This window comes from Mytilus trossulus, chromosome 9, assembly GCF_036588685.1.
Source record: "Mytilus trossulus isolate FHL-02 chromosome 9, PNRI_Mtr1.1.1.hap1, whole genome shotgun sequence".
Taxonomy (NCBI): Eukaryota; Metazoa; Mollusca; class Bivalvia; order Mytilida; family Mytilidae; genus Mytilus; species Mytilus trossulus.
Genome location: NC_086381.1, coordinates 61,609,024 through 61,632,218, shown reverse-complemented (window position 1 = coordinate 61,632,218; position 23,195 = coordinate 61,609,024). Strand labels below are relative to the sequence as shown.

At 32.5% G+C, this 23,195-nt stretch overlaps 1 protein-coding gene across 4 annotated transcripts; it reads left to right on the top strand.

Moving 5' to 3' along the window:
* Positions 1–1,284: 1,284 nt before the first annotated feature.
* On the top strand, positions 1,285–22,707 carry LOC134683197 (myb-like protein X). Of its 4 annotated transcripts, none has more exons than XM_063542345.1 (5): positions 1,285–1,429; positions 16,046–16,372; positions 17,016–17,291; positions 21,712–22,004; positions 22,637–22,707. In XM_063542345.1, exons 1-5 carry the CDS (start codon positions 1,396–1,398, stop codon positions 22,673–22,675), a joined length of 969 nt encoding a protein of 322 aa, XP_063398415.1. In that variant the 5' UTR covers positions 1,285–1,395; the 3' UTR covers positions 22,676–22,707. The 4 variants fall into 4 exon arrangements, with proteins under 4 accessions (XP_063398415.1, XP_063398414.1, XP_063398416.1 ...); XM_063542344.1 differs by having other exon boundaries at positions 22,598–22,707; XM_063542346.1 differs by lacking the exon at positions 1,285–1,429 and adding an exon at positions 4,530–4,843 and having other exon boundaries at positions 22,598–22,707.
* The last annotated feature ends 488 nt before the right edge of the window (positions 22,708–23,195 follow it).

Genomic DNA, 23,195 nt, shown 5'->3' with positions numbered 1-23,195 from the left:
CCCTTAAATATATTTGCAAAATAAAAACTTTGGTAATCAGAGTCCCAGACAATATATTAGTTGACTGTTTTCCCACTAATTCCACGTGTTTTAAGTAGTTACTGTAGTTTACTCGTAGTAGCCAACAATGCATTGTAGTTCATTGAGTCGATTGGTAAGTTTTTCAAGGCCATATTGGCCTTGTGTTTTGGAAATTACTATGCAAATATATTCCGACGTCAGAAAATCTAGAGTTCTCGACCTGTTTAACTTACCATATGTTTAATTTATAGGTTAGACAATACTTGGTCATGTTTTATGAAGATTTAAGCCCAAGGCGAAGCCGAGGGCTTAAATCTTCATAAAACATGACCAAGTATTGTCTGACCAATTTAGAACATATTCACACTTTCGAGTGACCTTACAAAATTAGTCTATCCCATTGTAATATTCAAACCTTGAAAAGAGTTCACATTTTATAATGAACCAAATGTAAAACATAGGTACTCATTTCAATGGATGGAATGAAATAGCACTGACAAAGTTTGTGAGGACGGAATGGATAAATTGTTTTTCTTCTGCTTCAGGTAAAATTTAATACTAATAAAGTTTAAGTTTTTTTTATTTAAAAAAAAAGAAACATAATGTTATATAAATCCCCTTTTTAAAATTTGAGTTTTTATACATATAAAACTCTGTATAAGCATTTAAATTCAGACCATTCAACGTTAAATGCTTACTTTTTTATTAATAACTTAGTATGTATTGTGTTTCTCCATAAAAATATGCCTTTGCTTTATATATGAGCAGTCTGAAATTGTTTTCTTGAAAGAAAAAAAAATCCTTCAAATGCCCGGTTTATAACAAATAAGTATTATTTTACCTACATCCTTACTCCCATTGTTTTTGTTTATTCTATATTATGTTTACCATTAGAAAATTCAGGAAAATTTGCAAAATTCAAAATAATTTGTTTTAATGTTTGCTCTTTGATCTTTAATCAGTAGGCTGTTTTCCAAGGGAAAATGCCTCAGGTGCTTGTACACTTCATTAGTGCAGTTATTAAGAGTTCACTTTCATAATTAAATGACAATGAAAAGTCATTCATGTATAGCATTTCATAGTGCATGGAAAACCATGTACTATGAAAATTAGAGGGCAAAAAACTGACTTTTCATTGGACGAGAAGGGATGAGTATGTTCTAAAAATTGTTAGTTTACTCATTTGATTTCTTTTTAAAACATGTAATTGCCTAGCAGCCATTTCAGAATATTTAAAACAAATTAAGGGAATAAGTTTTGTAAGATGTAATCACCTTACCTGTGTACCTGTATTAGCTTCAATTCCAATGTTTGCAGTCAATTGAACAGATTTTCAAGTCATCAAGGAATTTATTAAGTCTTTTTATTTAAATCATGTCATTTAATACAAAAATGATTCTTATACAAGGTAAGTAAATTTAACCAAATTCATAAATAAATGGTATCCTATGATTAATAATGAGTAAAAATACTGAAATAAGCAAAAATTATCATTTGTAAGGGATCTACTAGAATTTGACGTAGTCCTATAATATAAGACTCTGGAGGTTCATATCATTTACATTCAACGTTTTTTATCGGAAATGTTTTTTACTATCAATGTTGAACCCCAGAGTCTTATAACAAGTATCCATTTTCTCGTAGTGGATTCCCAACGAATTTTTGTGGGAACTTTGAACGACAATTTGACAATGTTTACTTATGTCACTATCCTTGCAAGTGAACATCTCAAATAATAAATAAAATGTCTTACCGTATCATATGTTGGATTTATATCCTTTTTTTAAGCACTTGGCCCAAGACCACAATTATTGACCCCACTTTTCGTTGTTCACGAATATAGTTCCCTTTAATTATAGTGTATTTTTTCTTTATTTTTTTTCTTTCCCTTTCTCAAATTATGTCTTAGCTTTTCTGGGGTGGGAATGAAAGAAGAGAGCTGATACAAACTTTTGGATGTTTTATTTTAACTGATTTTAATAAGGAAAGAGTGATTAGGCCAGGTGCAAAAAGGTTATATTTACACTTTTCGGAACATCTCTTGACTTGCCTATAGGGGTATGGATGTGTATTGGCCAAATTTGTATGATGTAAACATGCAATTTTTCTGAAAATTGCATATGTTTTGGGACTTGAACTGTACATTACTCACACAAAAAATCAGACAAAAAGAACAGTTCAATTTTTTTTAATGCGACAAAACGTTATAAAGAAATGATAGTAGAATTAATTGTGGTCTCGGGCCACTTTTCAAACTGTCCCCCCTTATTTCAAATTGTCAAGCGGATCAAGTACGAGAAGTTCCGCAGGTCTTTCCGAATGTTAATCAGTTGTACATATTTCAAAATATACATTGGAAAACGAATTTTGTTTTGACTTTAAGATAATTATAAATGATGAAATGATTAAATTCATTTTAATTTCCTCATCAATAGAAAAGGAAGCTTACCATCAAATCTTTCTTAACCCTTAAGAGGCGACCATTTAGTATTCATAAAAAGGTAAAGGATGGTTGTATAAATGAATGCTATGTCCCGATAATAACAGGAATTACACGGTGAAAATTTCTACAAAGAGTTATTGAAAGAAAAAAAAACTGTGTAATGAAAATAATGGTCAAAGCTGGAAATGGTGACTATTATTACATACACGAATAAGGTAGTTGGCTTTCTCGATTTACTTTCTTTACAGATTTTTTTTCATGTTGGAGATTTGCCATTACAGCGGGTTTTTTTTTTCCTCTCGCGGAAGGCCATATGGTATAAACTGCTTACATCAACTTCATTTAAACTCTTGTAAATGTAACATTATTTTGTCTCATCGGCTTCAATACCACATCTCCTTGCAATTTTGATTAGGGCTAATTGCATAATGCTTGTAGAGTAAAGCTTTGGTCGGTTTGCTTGCTTTGTTTGTATAAACTTCTACCTAAGCTTTGTAAAAAAGATTCACATATTAATACAATATATATGTATATCTAGTTATACATTTAATATATAGCTCACCGGTAATAAGCAGTCTGGGGTCAAATATAAATAAATGAACTGTAAAATGTGATTCTATAAGTATTGTGTAACATGTTAAAAAGTGATTCAAATGATTTGAATATTACACAAATTACGCAAACCAATAATTTTATAAATTTGAATTTATGCATTACAATATCTTTCATGTTTCTTGTGCTGTTAATCTGGCGGCCACTTTTCCCTTTCTTTTTCTAATTGATAATTTTAAACGACTTCATGTACTATTTCCAAAAAACTTATTTTCTTCTTGTCATATTCAAACAATAATGATACTTTAAGCCCTTCAATGAGACGTCACACAAAAAAATAAAGGTAAAATTGCGAGATCAACATACATGGATGAAAAGTTTAAATATCAAATGTCCAAAATTGGTGTTGTCCTATTATATTGGCAATAAGCTGACAGATGCGCTAGGGATGGATTCAGTTTTATTTTATCATGATAATTTTACTTTGTCGCTTAAAGCCACCGGCAAATATATAAGCAATATCATAAACTGCACCAGCAGTTGTATCAGATGTTAAATTGTAAATGCATTGACCGTAGACAACTTCATAGAAGATAAATCAGATACATGTACAAAGAAAGACGAAGGATGCGATTTTCAGCACTGTCGGTGTCCTTCTTGTAAATGTTGTGCAGAGTGTTTAAAAAACTGTACTTGTCGAGAAAGGAGCAAATTTAGTGTGGACGAGTTTCTAAAAACACCCGCTCTCACAACTCGCAATTGATTTACCGGTATGTTCATTCTTAACAGCTTCGACAAGATAACTGGCTTGTTCACTCCGTTGTATAAACTCATATTTTGAAGGACATGTATGGCCCGCTATCACAACTTGAAATCAATATCTTGTGATGCTTAAAAACTTACTAAAGAACATTTGGTGAAGGCTCGTGCACCTCTGTTTTATGAAGCTGTTCTTGGAAAATCATGTATTGCCACGCTCGCTCTCACATTGGCGCACTCTCATGGATCATTGCAACTTCATACCGTTAGCAGCTAGCAGATTTCATGAACATTTGAACTGGTATTTCAAAAGAAAACCATCGCATCGCCCGTTCTTTTGACTAGAGAACATTTATTTTGTGAATTTGGCTCGCACGCCTCCGTTAAATGCCGAACTCATATTTTGAAAGACATTTATAACCTCGCCCACTCTCACAACTCGCCCATGATTTCTGTTGATGCTCAATTAACAACTTGGAGTAGAGAACCTTTTGTGAAAGACGGTTTGCCCCCCCCCCCCCTCCCGCCCCCGTTATGTGATTGAACTCGCGAATTTGCATTTGAAAGTCAAAATTGGACAGTTTTTGGGTACGAACTGAATCGCTTAATAAATAAGTTACATCAGTCTGATAATTAATGTTTAAACATATTTTTTACTAATCTGTTGATACATTATAACTGTATTTTGGACATTGTTTTTTTCAACTGTAAACAATATACTTATACCGTTTTTTTCGGGGGGGGGGGGGGGGGGGTAAAAATAGAACCCATATTTTTTTATTCTTTTTGTTTTTTGCCGATAGTTCTCTATTCTGTTAACCCCATTCGTAATCTCTCAGCACTTTTTATGGTTATCTCAATAATTGCATGACACCATTACAATTGGTCGTGTTTTCGCACGTTGTTCTTTACTGGTTCTAAATATTATCGTCAAATTCGTTTCGTTCACGAAATCCTTAAAATAAAGAATCGGCACATATATTTGAAATAAAATGGCGTGGAAAAAATTGTTTGTCAACTCAGGATAAAAGTGATGGATTAGGAACATTATTTTTAACAATTAATACGGTAAGAAGTTACTTTCATTCATATTTAGGTTGTTCCTAATAATTTTATTTGTTTTGGCAGTGGATTATTAATTTAAATTTTTGCTACGAGAAAAAATGACAAATTTTATAAGACTCTGGGGTTCAACATTGATAGTAAAAAAAAAATATCCGATACAAAACGTTGAATGTAAATGATATGAACCTCCAGAGTCTTATATTATAGGACTAGAATTTGACGGCGTTTTACTTTTCCGGATATACAAAATGACGTTTCTGGTAAAAAAAAATATGTTTCAGGAAATAAATACCTTTAATACTTTTCAAGGAAAAAAGAAACGATTCCAGAAAAAAAATATTTTTACTTCCGAGAAAATAATTAAGGAATACCTGTTTAACGTAAGCAAAGTCACCGTTGACAAGTTTTGAGTTTTGTTCAACGAGGTAGCCAATCTTCTCCTTTTTAGCTCACCTGGCCCAAAGGACCAAATGAGCTATTCTCATCATTTGACGTCCGTCGTCCGTCGTCCGTCGTCGTCGTTGTTATCTTTTACATTTTGAACATCTTCTAGAAAACCACTGAATGAAATGTAACCAACCATGGCATGAATGTTCCTTATGAAGTGCTGACCAAGTATTGTTACTTTTTATCCAATCCAACATCCAAGACGGCTGCCAACGGAGGACTTAGTTTAACAAAGGACCCAATGGGAAATACATACAAATGTTTTCTTTTAGAAAACCACTGAATGCGAATGAAACCAAGCATAGCATGAATGTTTCTTATGAGGTGCGGACCAAGTGTTGCTACTTTTAGCCGATCCATCATTCAATATGGCAACCAGCGTGGGAATTAGTTTAACATAGGACCATATAGGAAAAACATAAAGATGCCTTCTTAAAGAGAGTCACAGAACGGAATGAAATCAAACATTGTATGAATGTTCCTTATGAGGTGCCGACCAAGTGTTGTTACGCTGTAGTAGATTCATCATCCAACGTGGCCACCAGCGGAAGACTAAGTTTAACATAGGATCCCATGGGATATACATACACACGTCTTCTTTTAGAGAACCACAAAATGCAATGAATCTACACATGGCATGAATGTTCCTTATGAGGTTCTGACAAAGTGTTGTTACTTTGTAGCCGATCCATCATCCAAGATGGCCACCAGACGGGGCTTAGTTTAACAGAGGACCCTATTGGAAATAAATATACACACATGTCTTCTTTCAGAAAACCACAGAACGGAATGGAACCAAACTTGGCATGAATGTTCCTGGTGCTGACAAAGTGTTGTTACTTTGTAACCGATCAATCATCCAAGATGGCCACCAGAGGAGTCTTAGTTTAACAGAGGACCCTACGGGAAAAACATACAAATGTCATCCTTCAGATAACCAAAGAATGGAACGGAACGAAACATGACATGGATGTTCCTTATGAGGAGCTGACCAAGTGTTGTTACCTCATAGCCAATCCATCATCCAAGATGGCAGCCAGTGGGAACTTAGTTTAACATACAATGTAGGACCCTATGGGTAATACATACAAATGTGTTCTTTCAGAGAACATAGCATGAATGTTCCATATGAGGTGCTGATGAAGTGTTATTACTTTGTTGCTGATTTACTTTTGAAGATGGCCACAGGGATTTATTATCAAGTAACAGGAATATCAAACCAAATTCGACCTCAATCATTATTTAAGTATCTGTTATGATTTTTATCTTTTTTATGATTTTTAAAACCCAAGTAGAGTCAGGTGAGCAACACAGGCTCTTGAGATTCTCTAGTTTAGGAATGGATGCTGAAATAAATCTAAATCACATCTTTATGTTTAATGTTGTTTGCAGTTTTAGTAGCACATCGACAAGGAAAAAAATGTTAGAATGGCAAGCGTAAAACTGCTCGTTTAAGTGGACACGGAAAGACTTCGCACCATTCGTTTTTCTCTTTTTTCTCAGTGTCAGGAGGTGATGCCCATCATGGTTGGTAGAAATCAAATCTTGAATTTTCATCTATAAAAATTTCCAATGTGTAATCTGCAAACTTCATGCATTTGTCGTCAGATGGAGCATCAGAAATTAGTTCTACAAAGCATTCTTATTGTTTGGTAATTAAGCCATACCAAAGAAATGTGTCAGCCATTTTCGAAAAACTGATTTTTTGTCCTTGCAACTTGATGCTATCGACTAAATTTTACCCCACCATTTTTTTCCTAATTTTAAGGGAGTTTGACTGTCTCTCTTTTATAAACCTGAAACAACGGCTTGTGGCAGCATGAAATGTTTTTGTAACAGTAGTATGCATTTCATATTCAAAGATGTGATTTCGGGAAAGTAATACTACAAATTCTACATGGAAACGTTCACTTTAAGTTTCCAGAAAAGCATTTTTTTTTACTCTGAAAAATTAGCAGAAAAGCAATACGCCTGAATGTTTATATGACAAAAAGCATATTGTAGCGGCCCTGAAACATCGATGAAATGTTAATGTATTTCTCCTTTTTACCATATGATATAAAATAATCAGCAATTATTATAGATAGAGATAAAGTCTTTAAGACCAAAATGGTCAGTTGACCTATTAACAATTTTTCGTATTCTCTTGTTTTCTTTTACAAAAATCGTCTCCTCTGAAACTGCTTATATGAATTTAACCAAACTTGTCCACAATCATCATTAGGGTATCTAGTTTAAAAAATGTGTTCAATTAACATGCCTGAGAACCAAGATGGCCGACATGGCTAAAAATAGTACATATGGTAAAATGCAGTTTTTGGCTTGAATATCAGAAACCAAAGCATTTAAAGCAAATCTGACGAAGATACAAATGTTCTATATGTCAAGGTCTATCTGCCCTGAAATTTTCAGACCAATCAGGCAACCTGTTGTTAGATTGCTGCCCCTGAATTGTTAATTTTAAGAAAATTGTGCAGCTTTTGGTTATTATCTTGAATATTGTTAGAGGTAGTGATACACTGTAAACAGCAATAATTTACAGCAAAGTAAGACCTACAAATAAGTCAACATGATCAAAATAGTCCATTGACCCCTTAAGGTGTTATTGCCCTTTATAATCAATTTTAACAATATTTATAATTTTTGAAATGTTGTAAATTTTTACACTACTGGGCCAAGTTCATTATATAGATAGAGATATCATCTGTGTCCTTTGTTTATGATATGCACATAGACCAAGGTGAGCGACAAAGGCTTTTAAGAGCCTCTAGTTTGTCTAATTTTCCAGTATTTGCCTTTTTATTTTAATTTTGACATACATGTGAGCGATACAGAATCTTAGGAGCCTCTTGTTTTGTTTTGCATAGCCTCTATAGAAAAATAGTCTGTGCTTTTGCAAAAAATGTCTGCACTTTACATTGCATTAATACAAAGTCCATTACAAAGGTTACTAGGGTAGGCATGGAAATTTATGTTAGGTAGGGAGGATAGAATCTTTAGGAAAACTTTATTTTCCCCCTAATAAAACATACTTCATATAATACTGTTAGGTAGGCATGAAAGTATAGAAATGCCAGATAGTGAGGTGAGAATCTTTAGGAAAGCATACTTTATATAATGCTTCAGGATTTAATTCAAACTGACACATGACTGAGGTATTAGTTTCTTAAAAGAGAAAAGATATTTAACATTGAGAAATAATTAAACAGACCGATATAAGATCTTTTAAGAGGGTTTTCATGGAAAAACCAGGCAGTGGATGGCACATAACATATTTTGTTTTCAAATTATTTTTTATCTATTTCATATCACAAATTCATTCTTTCTCAAACTTTTTTTTTTTTTTTTTTTTTATTAAAAGCAACAAATAAAGAGAAAAATAATACATAGAAAGCACTGAAAATTCATCGAAAAGGGGAGATAAGTTGAATAACTCTTCATTTTGTACAAAATTTTGTTGCATTGTTAGTGAACTTTACAATCTTTTTCTGAGCCATCCACTGTTGATTCAAAAATATATTTGACATTCATATCCTTTGTATGATATAAACATTGCATTGGTATCAAAAATTCAGTGGGGGGGAAAGTTATGTTGTGCCACCCATATCATAGGATTTGCCTGATATTTACTTGGACAGCCTCTTAAATATTTAATTTTGCATTTATTTTGTATTTATTGACTGCCTTTCCATAATGATTTAACACTTGATAGGCGAGTGACATTCAGACCTAAAAAATATTTTTAATGCACCTATCTAACACACAGCTATATTAATATATCATTCGAAAGGAAAACATGTGTAGATTCCATTTTTCCCCGTCGTAAAAGTGAAATATGGTGCATTTTTTTTTTTAAATTGGGGTCAAAGGTCATTCATTAAAATTTGAAAGAATAACACTTTCGTGGTATTATTGTCTTATTTGAAGCAGCTGGTAATATAATTAATTCAAATTTTACTTTACATGATACTATGATAACGTCTCTCTGATTCTTAGTTGCATATCGTTCATGGTTTGGCGATAATTGACGTTATTTTGACGTTTTTACTATACTAAAGGTAAACCGGTAATTTCTACAAAAACGACGTATAATAAAAAAATATATGACCTTTAAAGTGTTAATATTAACTATAATTGATGGTGTGCCATCCAAAATAAAAAAAATATGATGAAATATTTGTATGTTGGACGAGTAAAAGGGAGGGAAGACAGTAACAAGTAGACGTTTTTTGTCACAGCAACAGTGACAATAGTCTCCTGTTTGTTACCAGCCTAAAACAATGTCAAGATCGGAAATCACTATCTTACATGTTTAATACAACCACAAGCAAAGTTAAAGAGGATATATGAATCACATTTTTAAGTCTGTCCGTCCATCAGTCCCAAACTTGTTTGTGGCCCGTGTCGAATTAAATCAGGTCACTTATGAATGTAAACAGATATAGAGTTCATCCAAAAACCAATAATTTCAAATATAAAATGCATTGCTTTGAACTATAAAACTGATGTTAGATACACTTAGTTCAGAGATGTATTATGGGATGGCACGTGGTTCTTCATAAATTAATTTTGACATTGACATTGACATTTTAGCCGTCAAGTTTTCAAACAGTCTTTGATTCGTGCTTGTCTTGTTTGTGTCCGGTCCATATCTTTTGAACCGTTGAACCTGTTTTTTTCAAACTAAGTATGCATATACATCATATGATAGGGGATGGTCATAAACTAAAATCATGTCACTATGATATGGATGCAATTCGCGACATATATAGCTGCAAAACTAAGGTTTACCAAACTTTAGATACAGAAGTCGGTTTCACAAAAAAAACTTAAGAAAAGATTTATCTTAAGTAAACTGAACTTTTCATGACTGACGACCAACTGACCGTAGATGCAAAAGTAGAATGCGGTGATATACAAACTAAAGTGACCCTTATTTTGACATTTGGGATTATATACTTTACAAACACTTTAATTTCTTAACGTATTTTTTTTTATTACGACTGCATTTATTTTCACTCACATTTGTGCAGTCAAAAGGTTTGCAGTTAAAAATGCAAGCAATAATGTCTTACCAGTATTCAAAGCTTAGATATATATATATAGATATTTAACAACTAATATGAATTTGCGGGATATAGTTCGGCTAAACCTATATATAGTTTTTTTTTGTCATTCTGCAGGTGTTTCCGTGAATAATCGATTTCTTTTAAAATAAAAGAAATAAATCTAATCTATTACAAATAATGCAGTTTTTTGTTTGTGAATTTTAACAATATAAGACAGTCGAAATTCATATTTTAAAACTGAGCCTGTGAAGCTTTTTGCTTTACTGGAACAATTCCTGATACTTCGCTGTTACTGACATATATTAAATAAGAGAAACTATACATACACAATGAACATGGTGCATCGCCAACCATAATTACCACTGGTTATAGAACTCGTAAACAGCACACAGTTGTTACATGTCTAGAATACAACGAAGTGTCAGGTCATCGTTGACCCTCTGACATTACTCCTCTTTAATTGTTAATCCGTATTTAGAATAAGAAGCCTGATGATATCATATTATAAGCTCGGTACCTAGATAAGTATTATAAAAAGGACACTATGATCTCTGTATACCAGAGACTAAATGCTTTGAGATAAACAACTATTATAATAGCTTATCGTATGGCCTAAAGCAAGAAGCAATAGCCAACACTGTATAATAAGCCATAAACGTTCTAAAACAATTTTAATTATATACCCAAAAACTACATAAAACTCACCGGTGACGCTCAAACCAAGTAAACATTCGAAGAATATTTAAAAAACACGTAATCCTATTTAAAATACGGCTTAAGTAATATGTACGCCTGAGGTAGAACATTTATTGTATTTCAAATATCTACGAAGAATTCAAAATTTGTCAACTGAATGAATAGATATCCCTATATATTAAAGTATTTATAGCATGTGGACCGAATAGAGAGGCATTGTTGTCAAACGATGTCCGGTGAAAAATTAAAAATAAAATAAATGAAATAAAAAAAAAAAATCATTTAAAAACTTAATTCTACAGTAACTTATTTAATTTGTGACATGTTAAATATTTAGATTGTCTGATCACTCTATATATAAACATGTTCATAGAAAAGAAGTTGCGGAAATTGAAAAAGCGGGTTCGGAGTATAGAAGACATCTTTTAGGACAACCCGGTACAAAAGGAAAGCGTCTATAGTTACCAGCAGTAATTTAGAACCGATCTATTTCGCTTAACTTTTGAGAGTAGCTGTGCAAAGGATTATCAATTTCGGTTGCAATTCAAAAGGGTATGTTGATTAATTTACTTATCGATTTATCTAAACAGAAATATGCCGGTCCGTGCACTATTTTAGAATACACGGTACATGAAACTGAAAGTATTTTCACGATTTTAACTTGAAAAACTAAATACTTGCATGAATCCGTAAGAAAATCAAAATATACCATAAATAAATCGGTATGTTCACAAGAAATGTGCTTTCACGGCAATAATTTTGAACAGTTCGTAATATAAATATTGCGTGGGTGATGAAAATGAAAAAAAAACAATTTACGGAGTTTGAAAACTACTTGTTCTAGGAATTTTTGAGAGTCACTTTTCTATAATAAGTCTACCGTAAGCGATGGTTAAAACGGTAGGAAAAAAAGGTTGACATATCTCACGTTCAAGTTCATTGGGAAAATATCAGATTTGACACCTTTTTGCGTACTTTTAGTTGCAAAACTAAAATGTGCATTGATCCAATTGAAAAAGAAGCATTTTTCAATAGTTATTCATTAGCTCTGCCTTTTGTAAGTGCAAATTGACTAAGAACAATAAGATATTGGTTTTCTAACAAGAAAAAAACGTTGATATCTCAGCTTCTATGGTCCTTTTAATTTTGTTTATACTTTGCGTTATATTTGTACAAAAAAAAACGAAAAAAATGCCTTCATTGCTATTCATACTCTTTTTCGAAGCGTTTAGGTCCGTTAACTTGAGGGAAATTAACAGAGAAAGCGATTTCCGAAATTTGATTGAAAAGGGGGAGTGTGTATAAGTGTATAAAATCCATAATAATGCAGTGATAACGATATGTATTAAAAAAGTAATGAACTTTTGAATAATACGAAGATCATTAATTTGGGTTTCAAGTCGAAAATATATAAGAAATGAAAAAAAAATATGAAAATTGGCAACATTTTCATAAAAAAATCAAAAAATGTCACAAAAATCATTTTTTTTCTCGCAAAAAATACTTCTTTTATTTTTGAAAAGTATTTTTTTATACATTGACATGTCATGCATGTTAAAAGTACATAATTTTTGCATTGTGACCACTGAAAATAAAGCTACGTGTTATTTTTTCACGCTTCAACACTGTTTGTCATTTTTCAATTTGGAATTATTTCCCGATTTTAGGATGACATTTGAAAAAAATAGACAGGACAGGAGTTTTGAGTAATAAAAAAAAAGGCAGGATGAGACACTTGCAAAAAAAAATAAAATTAGGATGACAATTTATGTAAAAAAAGTCAAAAACTAAAAAAAAAAAAGCAGGACCGGATAGAGTGAAAACTGGATAAAAAAGCAGGACAGAGATTACAGCTAAAAAACAATGCAGGACAAAATTTGTCATCCTAGCCCCCCCCCCCTAAAAATCAAATGGTAGCTCCCTTACTATGACAGTTGTTATAGTTATTCAGTCGTTTGAAGAGGGCTCGGTGGTCGAGTGGTCCAAGTAGTTACTACTGTAATCAAAGCCAGTCAACACTGGCGGCCGAGTTCACTTGAAACTCTTCAATCGACTTCAGAGTTAATAGATTATCACGTGAACGCACTAGAGTTGATATTCGGAACAACCATAAGTAACTCTGGGGTAAGGCCCTGACCAAGCATAAAAAATAAAATATTCTCATTGGTTTGACGTCATTCAAGAGTTTCTTGAGTTTAACCCTGGCTCGGTGAGGATTGGAACCAGGGTACGAGGGGGTTAACTCGAGTGGTTCAAGTAAAGTCGTTTTGTTGAAACCCGAGTAAGTAAAGTTAACTCGAGAGTTTCAAGTGAACTCGACCATAGAGGTTGTTAGTTCGAACCCCGCTCGTGCAGGTGCACTCGACTCCAATCTTCATTGACTGTGATTGTCAGGTTTGCTATCGAAGGTCGATGGTTTTCTCCGGACACTCTGGTTAATTTTATTATGTTATTGAGTTATAATTGCTCTTTGACCAGAAATTAATTTCTGCTTTGTTTTCATGTATTAGTTTGTGATTTGGTCAGTTTATGGGGAACCACTAGTGGTAAGTTAATGATAATTGGCATGCAGTTGTATTAGCATTGGCATATCTCATTTCCATCGAGATTATTTGACCCCGCCACCTCAGTCATGGTTTATTTACCTTAAAATTTTTGCATAGTTTTCATGTTTGAATTTGTAATTAGGTCAGTTTATGGGGAACCACTAGAAGTAAGTTAATGATAATTGGTATGCAGTCGTATAAGCACTGGTATATCTTATTTACATGTAGATTATTTGACCCCATCCCCTGAGTCATGTGACGTACCATGATTTGGTGGTAGTACACTTAAAGAAGACATTTTTGTTTAATAAACTTGAATGTGACTTTTCCCCTATGTAATACAGGTTATTTTAAGCATTCCTGTCAAGTTTTGTCATTATCAACAAACCTATGATAAATATGAAAGACGACATCTACAGCGATTCGAGCAAAGTTCTTCGACAAATTCAAACCAAGCCGCATCATGATAGAATATAGTGTGGACCTATACATGATCAAATATTTATCTCATCTGCCTTTAAACAGTTAAATACATGTATGACACAAAATATGATTTTATAAAGATAAATACCACTAATGGACCTCTCTGCCTTCTTTTTTAGAGCTCTTTTTGTCAATTTATTCAATATACCTCTCATTTCCTCAAAATTTCATCTTTTCAGGCCAATATATAAAAAATAATTGGGTAACTTTTACTCATTTATGATAGAATTATTTAAGAAATCGGTAATTAAAGTATTCAAGCAGAATGAACAATCAATATAAAAGTTTACTGCCTTTAAGGAGGTTTCAATAAGTCCTTACGTAAAAATCAAATGTATACCGCGTTCTTGAGGGACATAAAAAGCTTCTCTTTTAGTAAATAATTTGTCGTAACAGCATTAAAAAAATCATTTACTTATAAATATATTTTTATTATAGTATTTCTTAGGAAAATGTTCTATCATAGCAGAATATAAGAAATAATGAGAAAAAACTCCCCAAAACACTAAATATGGCTTATTCTGTCAACTGAATATTCATGGTAGAGTCCTATTTCAAGGACATTTTCTAATAACATTTGTTTGGAGACTTAATCCACTCAGAATATTTCATTTTTGCAATATTTCACTCAAATAGCAAGATATTTTAACACATGAGAGTACTCACAAGGTCAAAGGTGCATGTACAGCTTTCCCTCTTAGTCTTTGTAAAATTTGAACTTTTCAAAAAATTATGCAGAATTCATATTTGTTTCAAATAAAGAAATACCTGGCATGAGTAAAGTTTTATCCTGTCCTGTACTATAGAAAAATATTCATATAACATTTCATTGCATATGCATGTTAGAAAATAACCATCACTGGAAGTTAACCAATTAAATTTCTCCTCTTATTTAACCTGTGTACAAGCTTCAGTAACCACGTAAGCTCAAGTTTCCAAAACATTATATAGATACCCCAGATAATAAAAAAGAATGGTGCCCTGAAATACATAAGACATATGTTTTTGACACAGATTTTTTTTTACTGCAATAAAATGTAGGATTAACTACCTACAACTGTCAAATTCATGGGAATATTTTTTCGAAATATTTTCTTATATACAACCGGATTTTTACCATGATTGAGTGGTATTACACCTACAACGATGTAAAGTAAACTTCTTACGATACGTTAATGGTTGTATTATCATTCATTTTGACACATCTCAATTGCATGGAGATTGTTTAGCCAAGTACCTTCAGTCATGGTTCATTGACTTTGAATATTTGCAAAACTTACATGTTAAATTGTTGCTAATTTTATTTCAACATTTGCATTATCGAAATTACAACTTAAATGCGAGACATATATCTATGATAACAATTTTTTTTTTTTTGTTGTTGTTGTTGTTGTTGTTTTTTTTTTTTTTTTTGGGGGGGGGGGGGGGGGGGGTGTGATTTGCTTTGAGTCTAATAAGGACCCGGGAACAGTATACCTAATATATATGTTCCTGTAAGGACACACTGTAACTTTGATAGTACATAAATAAAATGTTGAAACAGTTATTGTTGAGGTGGTTAAAATAAGATCTGTAAGGTGTCAAATTCTATTTTCTTTCAAACACATTCCAGCCTAATGCATATTGAAATGAAACAAAAATGTAAATGGCTAAGAGTCATTTGGAAAATAGCGAGTTATACCGACTCTTTTGGCCTCAGGTTGATACAAAATAAGGTAATATTAAAAAAAAATACTATAAATCTACTTTTTTTATGCATACTTTTTAGTGTTCAGTTGTTTCTAGCCATTTTTGCAGTGATTTATTTTCTTAATTATATAATCTTTTCATTAACATATATCTTGAAATATTTTTATTAGAAAGTTTTTATCAACACTTAACATAAGTTACGGCATTCTAAGACTTGAAACTATATTAAAAATTAAAAAAGATTAAGAGAGATATAAATCTGTTGGTTTTTTCAGATGGAAGGTCACCATTTAAGATGAAATGCCAAAAGGAATTATGCGGAGCAGAGATTCCAGCTGGAGTCAAATTCTGTACAGAGTGTGGTACTGAAGTGCAGATGACAGCTCCTGATATTAAGACAACACTATGTCCATCCTGTAAAAATATTGTAACGGAAGGATTTAAATACTGTTGCAGCTGTGGAGGGAGAATTGACCCTGCTCTTTTTGTAGACATAGTTTGCTCTGGTACTACTGATAATGGAGAAAAGTGCAACACAGTTTTGACTTCTGGTACCAGCTTCTGTCCTTCTTGTGGAATATCTCATAAATCTAATATCAGCAGTAAGTGCAGACTTTGACCAATACAATATACAATATTAACTGGTTTGATTTGTATTATTATTAGACAACCAAGAACTACATAATATACATTTTGCACCTGTCCTAAGTCAGGAATCTGATGTACAGTAGTTGTCGTTTGTTTATGTAATATATACGTGTTTCTCGTTTTGTTTATATAGATTAGACCGTTGGTTTTCCCGTTTGAATGGTTTTACACTAGTAATTTTGGGGCCCTTTATAGCTTGTTGTTCGGTGTGTGCCAAGGCTCCGTGTTGAAGGACGTACTTTAACCTATAATGGTTTACTTTTTAAATTGTTATTTGGATGGAGATTTGTCTCATTGGCACTCACACCCCATCTTCCTATATCTATGTAATACTATGTGAATAAAGATTTCAAAATTGTTACATTTATAATCTGTTATTATTGGTCAAACAACTGCCCTACTGTTTTGGATTGCCAGATGTTTTCTTTCGTTGGCTCTGTTTATTTTTCAGTGAGTAAACTCTCAAGCAAAATTAATTTACAAGTTAATTACAATAATCATAGACTGAGGTGCTTTTATTTAAATGAAGTCTTCCTCACTCTTAATGTCATTATGCTGTATTCTTTTTGTAGCATTATTTTAAATCATTTATTTCAGATAATTTAGCAGGAGATGCATCATTAAAGTTAGGTTTACACATTACTCATCAGAAGGGACACACCTTTGATGAAACTAAACCTCTTGTCAAGAAAGAACGTGACAGTTCAGAATATAGTAGATCAGATTTCTGGGAAGCTCTTACTATCAAACAAGAGCTTCATGATGATAAAACTGAACCAGAGCCTCATGATGATAACAATGAACAAGAGCCTCATGATGATAAAACTGAACAAGTGTTAGAGCCTAATGATGATAAAACTGAATCAGTAAAAGGTGAGCTATGCATACTGAATCTGAATATTAAAGAACTTGTCATTTAAGTTTTCCTGGTAAAGGTTGTGGTTCTCTCAGGGGACACCTGCGTCTGTTACCAATGAAGGAGGGACGAAAGATACCAAAGGGACAGAAATACGTCCTTGAGGATTTTGCAATTTTGGTCAAAGTAATTAAAAGCACAAATAATCAATCAATCAAAATTGCTAACAAAAAAATATTGATTACTTTGATGAACTGTTTTTTAATCACCTTAATGTATGGTTGTTATATTTCAACTTTACCTAAAATCTTGGTCTAAACAGTATTCACACCTGTTTGTCCGCCTTTTTAAGCCCCACCTTTAATTGACTAGTTGAGGGACAGTATATTTTTTGTCTGTTCGTGTTGGTACCGTCGCAACGTCTGTCCATTTTTCCATCCCTACCTCTTCAGGTTAATATTTTAATCATGATAGTTGTTGATGAAGTTGAAGTATAGTCAAATTGAAACTTAGTACATGATTTTCCTTATGAATTGATCTTCTAATTTTAAAGCCAAATGAATGGTTGTTACATTGTATAATGTTTATTTGAACATTTTGACAACACAACCATATATCTTGAAGTTTATGTATTTATTACAAAAATTGGAGTTTTTTGTTAATTATTTTGCTGTTTAAACCGGATGAGAGAGTGGTGAATTTGTGATTTTCTATAATCTCTTGTAAATAATGTAAGGGATATGTGGCTTTTAATTTAAGCCCCCGCCGTAACAGAGGGCATTAAGTTTTACCCTTGTTCGTCTTCCGTCTATCCGTCCGTACGTCCCACAATTGGTTTCCCTTATTTAGCTTTAGTTTGCCTCAACCAAATTTTATAACAACTATGCACAATGCTAATTACTACAAAACACAGGTCAAGTTCGAATTTTGTTGGTGTCAATCTAGAGTTATGCCCCTTTTCAAATGGACAGATTGCTGAATTTTTCGTTTCCGTTCTCTAACTTTAGATTTTCACAACCAAATGAAATGACACACAATACTCATTAACACATAAAACAGATCGAGTTCAAATTTTGGTGGCGTCACTTTTACTGTTAAAGAGTTATGCCCCTTTACAAATAAATAAATTGCTAAATATTTCGATTCTGTTCTTTAACTGTAATTTGCTTCAACCAAATGTTATGAAACTTATACACTTTGCTTATTACCATACAACACAGATCAAGTATGAATTTTGGTTGTGTTATATTTGGGTAAAGATTACATGAAATGCAATCAAAACCCTATGTTTCTGACTTGAAATCTAAATTACCATTCTAATAATCCTATCCATTAACATTTCCAGATATTCACGTTAACTTACATAATGATGGTATACTTTTCACGAATATTACATTATTAGTGCATGTAGTGAAAGGTGCAGGAATCTAATATTTGTTCTAAAATATGAATGATGTTAAAGTAATTTTTAAAATTGGAGTTATGCCAGTTATTGTATGATTTGACTGGTTTGGCCCTTATAATAAAAATATTATTTCATGTGATCCGGAAATTTATTTCTTAATTTCCCTTCATTTTGTCCCAGGGATCTTTCTTGATCAACAAAAGTAAGATTCCATTTTTTTTAAACAAGGAATTACAGAAGAACTTAACTTGCAACTATTATCTCACTGCATAATCACCATCCTTATCAAATGTCTAAATCAATTTTTGGAAATTATTTTTATTAAACCCCGAAAACTTCAGTCCGGAATGAATTTTGTTGATCACTTGCAGACACAGTGTGACGTGGTTTTAGGTCAGAGTTAATTGCTTTGCAAGCTGTGATGTGATGATGTTATGGAATTCCATCTGATAACAGTAAAAGATTCAGAAAAGACAATTAACCTTGTATGTTTAGAAAAGAATTTTTATTACAGTTACAATAATACAATTTCTGATATAATTTGTCAGAATCACAGGTCACAGTTACATTATTCCCATTGATGTCCAATATTTTGGATATCTTTAGGAATAGGGTATTTATATCTAGCTAAATCTAACACACAAGCTGGCATTATTTCCCGTCTCTGATACACAATCCATTCACCATCTCCTATATTTTCTTCCTGTCAAGATAATCTTATGAGTACCAAACACCCAAATTATCCATAATTTTCCAAAAACGTTTGTATATCTCCTGTCTTACTCCTGAACTTTCTACTGAAAGTGGAGACTTATTTTCATCCATGACTACAAATTATGTTATACTCTTTTCAATATTGTGCACGTTTTCAAACTGATTTGAAATAATAGGCCAACCAATCATAACCAACATTGTGGTCACATGACTGAACTTGTGATCAAGGATGACATTATTGCCACAGGACTTATACTAGCGATATTTGTATTGGAGTTCTTCAACCAATCTTCATTGGGATTATTATATTAAATACAAGATGTTCCATTCCTACATGTGCAGTGGAATTCTCAATATTCAATATGAGAGATTTTCCGATTTTTCGGAAATTGACATTTCAAGTAAGCGCTTTCGGATTCAAACTGCGGTAATATAAGGTGAATCCGTTAAATACTTTAGGGATTTATTAATTAGCGATGTTATATCTGAAGAAAAGTTGAAGACTGTCCAATTTATCAATGTGACAAATGCCGATGTCAATGACAGTTCAGTTAATATCATGACGGATGCACGGCATACATGCCGAAAGAACAGTTTCAATTCCGATATAACTGCCCTGGGTTAGCAAACACACAAAGTCTTAAGTTACCAATATGTGACAAAAAGACAAGAACGAAGTTCACGAAAGCATAAATTGTACGGAACGAAAAAACTCTATGAAGATTTAGGTACAAAAAATGTGACGGTGCGTTTTCACAGTCATCGTGCGTTTTCACAGTCATCACAAGAATTCCTCGATAAGTTCTTTTTATTGAAAAAGACAAACCCGGTGTAATTGACTGCCTTGATACATGACATGCTGGGAAGGAAGTTAGAAAAGCAATCGGAAAGGTAGCTAAAGGACCAAAGAAAATTCACGGAATAGCTTGGCACACAGAATTGGCTGACAAAACTGCTGGGGTGAAGACCTATACTTATTGGGCAATGAAGAACTGTAATGGATCTGTTCAGTGATTCATTGCTTCATTGGAAAATATAGTACAATTACAAGAACAGCCATGATCGATGCCATCCAACATCAAGGTGCAGAACTGAAATCTGAAATACTTTATCACGAACAATGATTCGAAGTGGTGTGGCAGCAGTTCTTCTTGATAACGCAATAACATCTTTATATATGTACAGAAGTATATTCATTGTTTGAACACACATTATATTGAAAGCTATCATAATACACTGTTGTTATATGTACACAAAAGGATAGACTATGGTGAACAAACATATGAAATCAGGACAGGTCTCGGAATTCTGGACTGGAACGAACACGTTGACCGCCCTGTTTCGTCTGAACAGCAGACACACAACCGAACACCTGAAAGGGTTCTTAAACCTAAAACACACCCGTTTGTTTTAACACATTGGGATATTTATTGTAACTTTCTATCAGGTAAGATAGGTATAGACATTATTTGTGATCGTGGTCAGGATGGTGGTCTTGACGATGATATCATTCAGGATTCTGACGAAAGTGATAATGAAGAATCAGACACCGAAAACTAACTGTGATAATAATGTATGTGTATGCATGTTTTCAATATATAAAGATATACAGTGATATGCATATTTATTCTTATTTGTATACACCGTTCATAGCTTCGTCAACTGATTTCCCCCATCCCAGTTATGTGATTGATACACACATTTCATTTTGATTCATGCAGATCACATATAACAATACACACATAGCTCTTGATAGCCTTTTACCAAATATAAGTACCAAATACATGACATTAAAACACTTATTCTTTTATTTGTTGTTACCTCTGCTGAATGTTTACATTGAATGGGAAACATATATACAACTACAACATATAATTGTTTATTTTTATTGCAGCTACTTATTTATATTGCTACTTCCAAGTTCCAATAAAAATATCACTAACACTAATCTATTTTCAGAATGCTCAAGTTGCATTACTTTACATAATGACCTCTTATCTTTCTGGCTGTCATTGTAGTGGTCATAAATTCATAGATAAAATTGAATCACACTGCGAGTTTCACTACTACATGACTTGTTCTGAAAGTGGCGCAATTCGAGGTTTAAAATCAACTAAGAACCAGTTATGACTTGAACAAAATTGAGGGTATTGAATTCCAAATTATTTTCAATTATCTTACTAGCTGTAAAGATGTTGACAAGAAATATTCACCAGTCTCAACTGAAATTGAAATGAATAACATGAATTTATTAATTCAAAATCAAAGTTGATATTATAGCCTGTTTTAAACATGTTAAATTAATGTCGTCTTTGCAGATAATGTTGAAGATCAAAATCATAAAGAGAATAAAGAGAATAAATCTAATAACATGGAACAAGAAGATACAGTTATACTTATATCTGATGATAAAGAGAATACAGAGAGGAACTATAATAAGATGGAACAAGAAGATACAGTTATTCTTATATCTGATTCTGATTCAGCTGAAGATGGAGATCCCAATAATAATGAAATGACTGCAAAAACATCTAAACGAAAAACTGAAGAGAAAGGTGGACTGATAAAAAAGATTAAGACAGAAAAAGACCAGAATGATGACATTGCAAAGGTAGTCGGTTTATTTGTATTTTGCTGTATGAATGTTTTTGATTTTTTTTTTAGCAATATAGAGATATTGTGTCAAATTTTTTAATGACATTTAAGCCCTTGCAAATAAGATCTATTAAAATTATAGAAGAGGAGTTAGTAATAGCAAAGATAAATACCCAAATACTTTTAGGTAAGAGCTTGCTGTTCATATACATGATATATGATGACTATTTTGGAAAAGCAATTTTATTCAAAGGCTTTCAATTGTCATGACTTTTTGTGCTAATGCGGCGTAAAGCAACCAACAATCAATCAATCAATCAATTGTCATGGACTTCATTTTGCCATATTGAGACATTGAACGCATATAAGAGCAGAACGTATCTACAGCATTTAAAGATACTGTTTTTAAAGATCACAAAACCAACCTTGTCAATATGAAATACGTCTGATTTTAGATTCATTATTCATAATTCAAGATTTATCCAATCATTGGTCATTTACAGAAAATACAAAAATTTGGCAATGATTAATTGTTGACACATATATTATCAAACGCACATGATGATCGTGTACAAATGTTTGAATTACAATTCAGCTTTTTTATTTAAGTCACATGGGATTGAAGTGGACCAATATGATATTCAAGAGTCTGGAACCGGTGAAGACCCTCCTTTAGAAAACACTTAATATATGAATCTTACAGCCATAACAGATAGTACGTCTGGCTTATGACATCAATGATATAGGTCATCTGTTAACTTTTACAGAATTATTCTCAAACAACAAGGCCAAATAAAACCAAACTTGATTAAAATCTTCCTTGTAATATTTAGTTTTCAAAATGGATCCAGCCTGTCAACAAAAATGGCCTACAAAGCAAATTAAAACAAAACGAGTTATTGCCCTTATTGACTTTTTTATAATTATTTTGAAGGCAATGAAGGGAAAGTATTTTTCAATTTTGTAAAATCTGTCTGAGGTATTTGTTCTATGTTTTATATTATTGTATTTTGAATGATTCATTTATGTTTATTTGAATTATTACACAATTTATCACTTAACATATATCCTAAAATGTAATATATTAACCATTTGTACATTCCCTTTGACTTCATAAAAAAACACCATCAATGACCTGTTATGTGACCTATATATAATCATATTCAGGTCAGGAATCTGAGAAGGTTTATTATCTTTCCCGAATGAA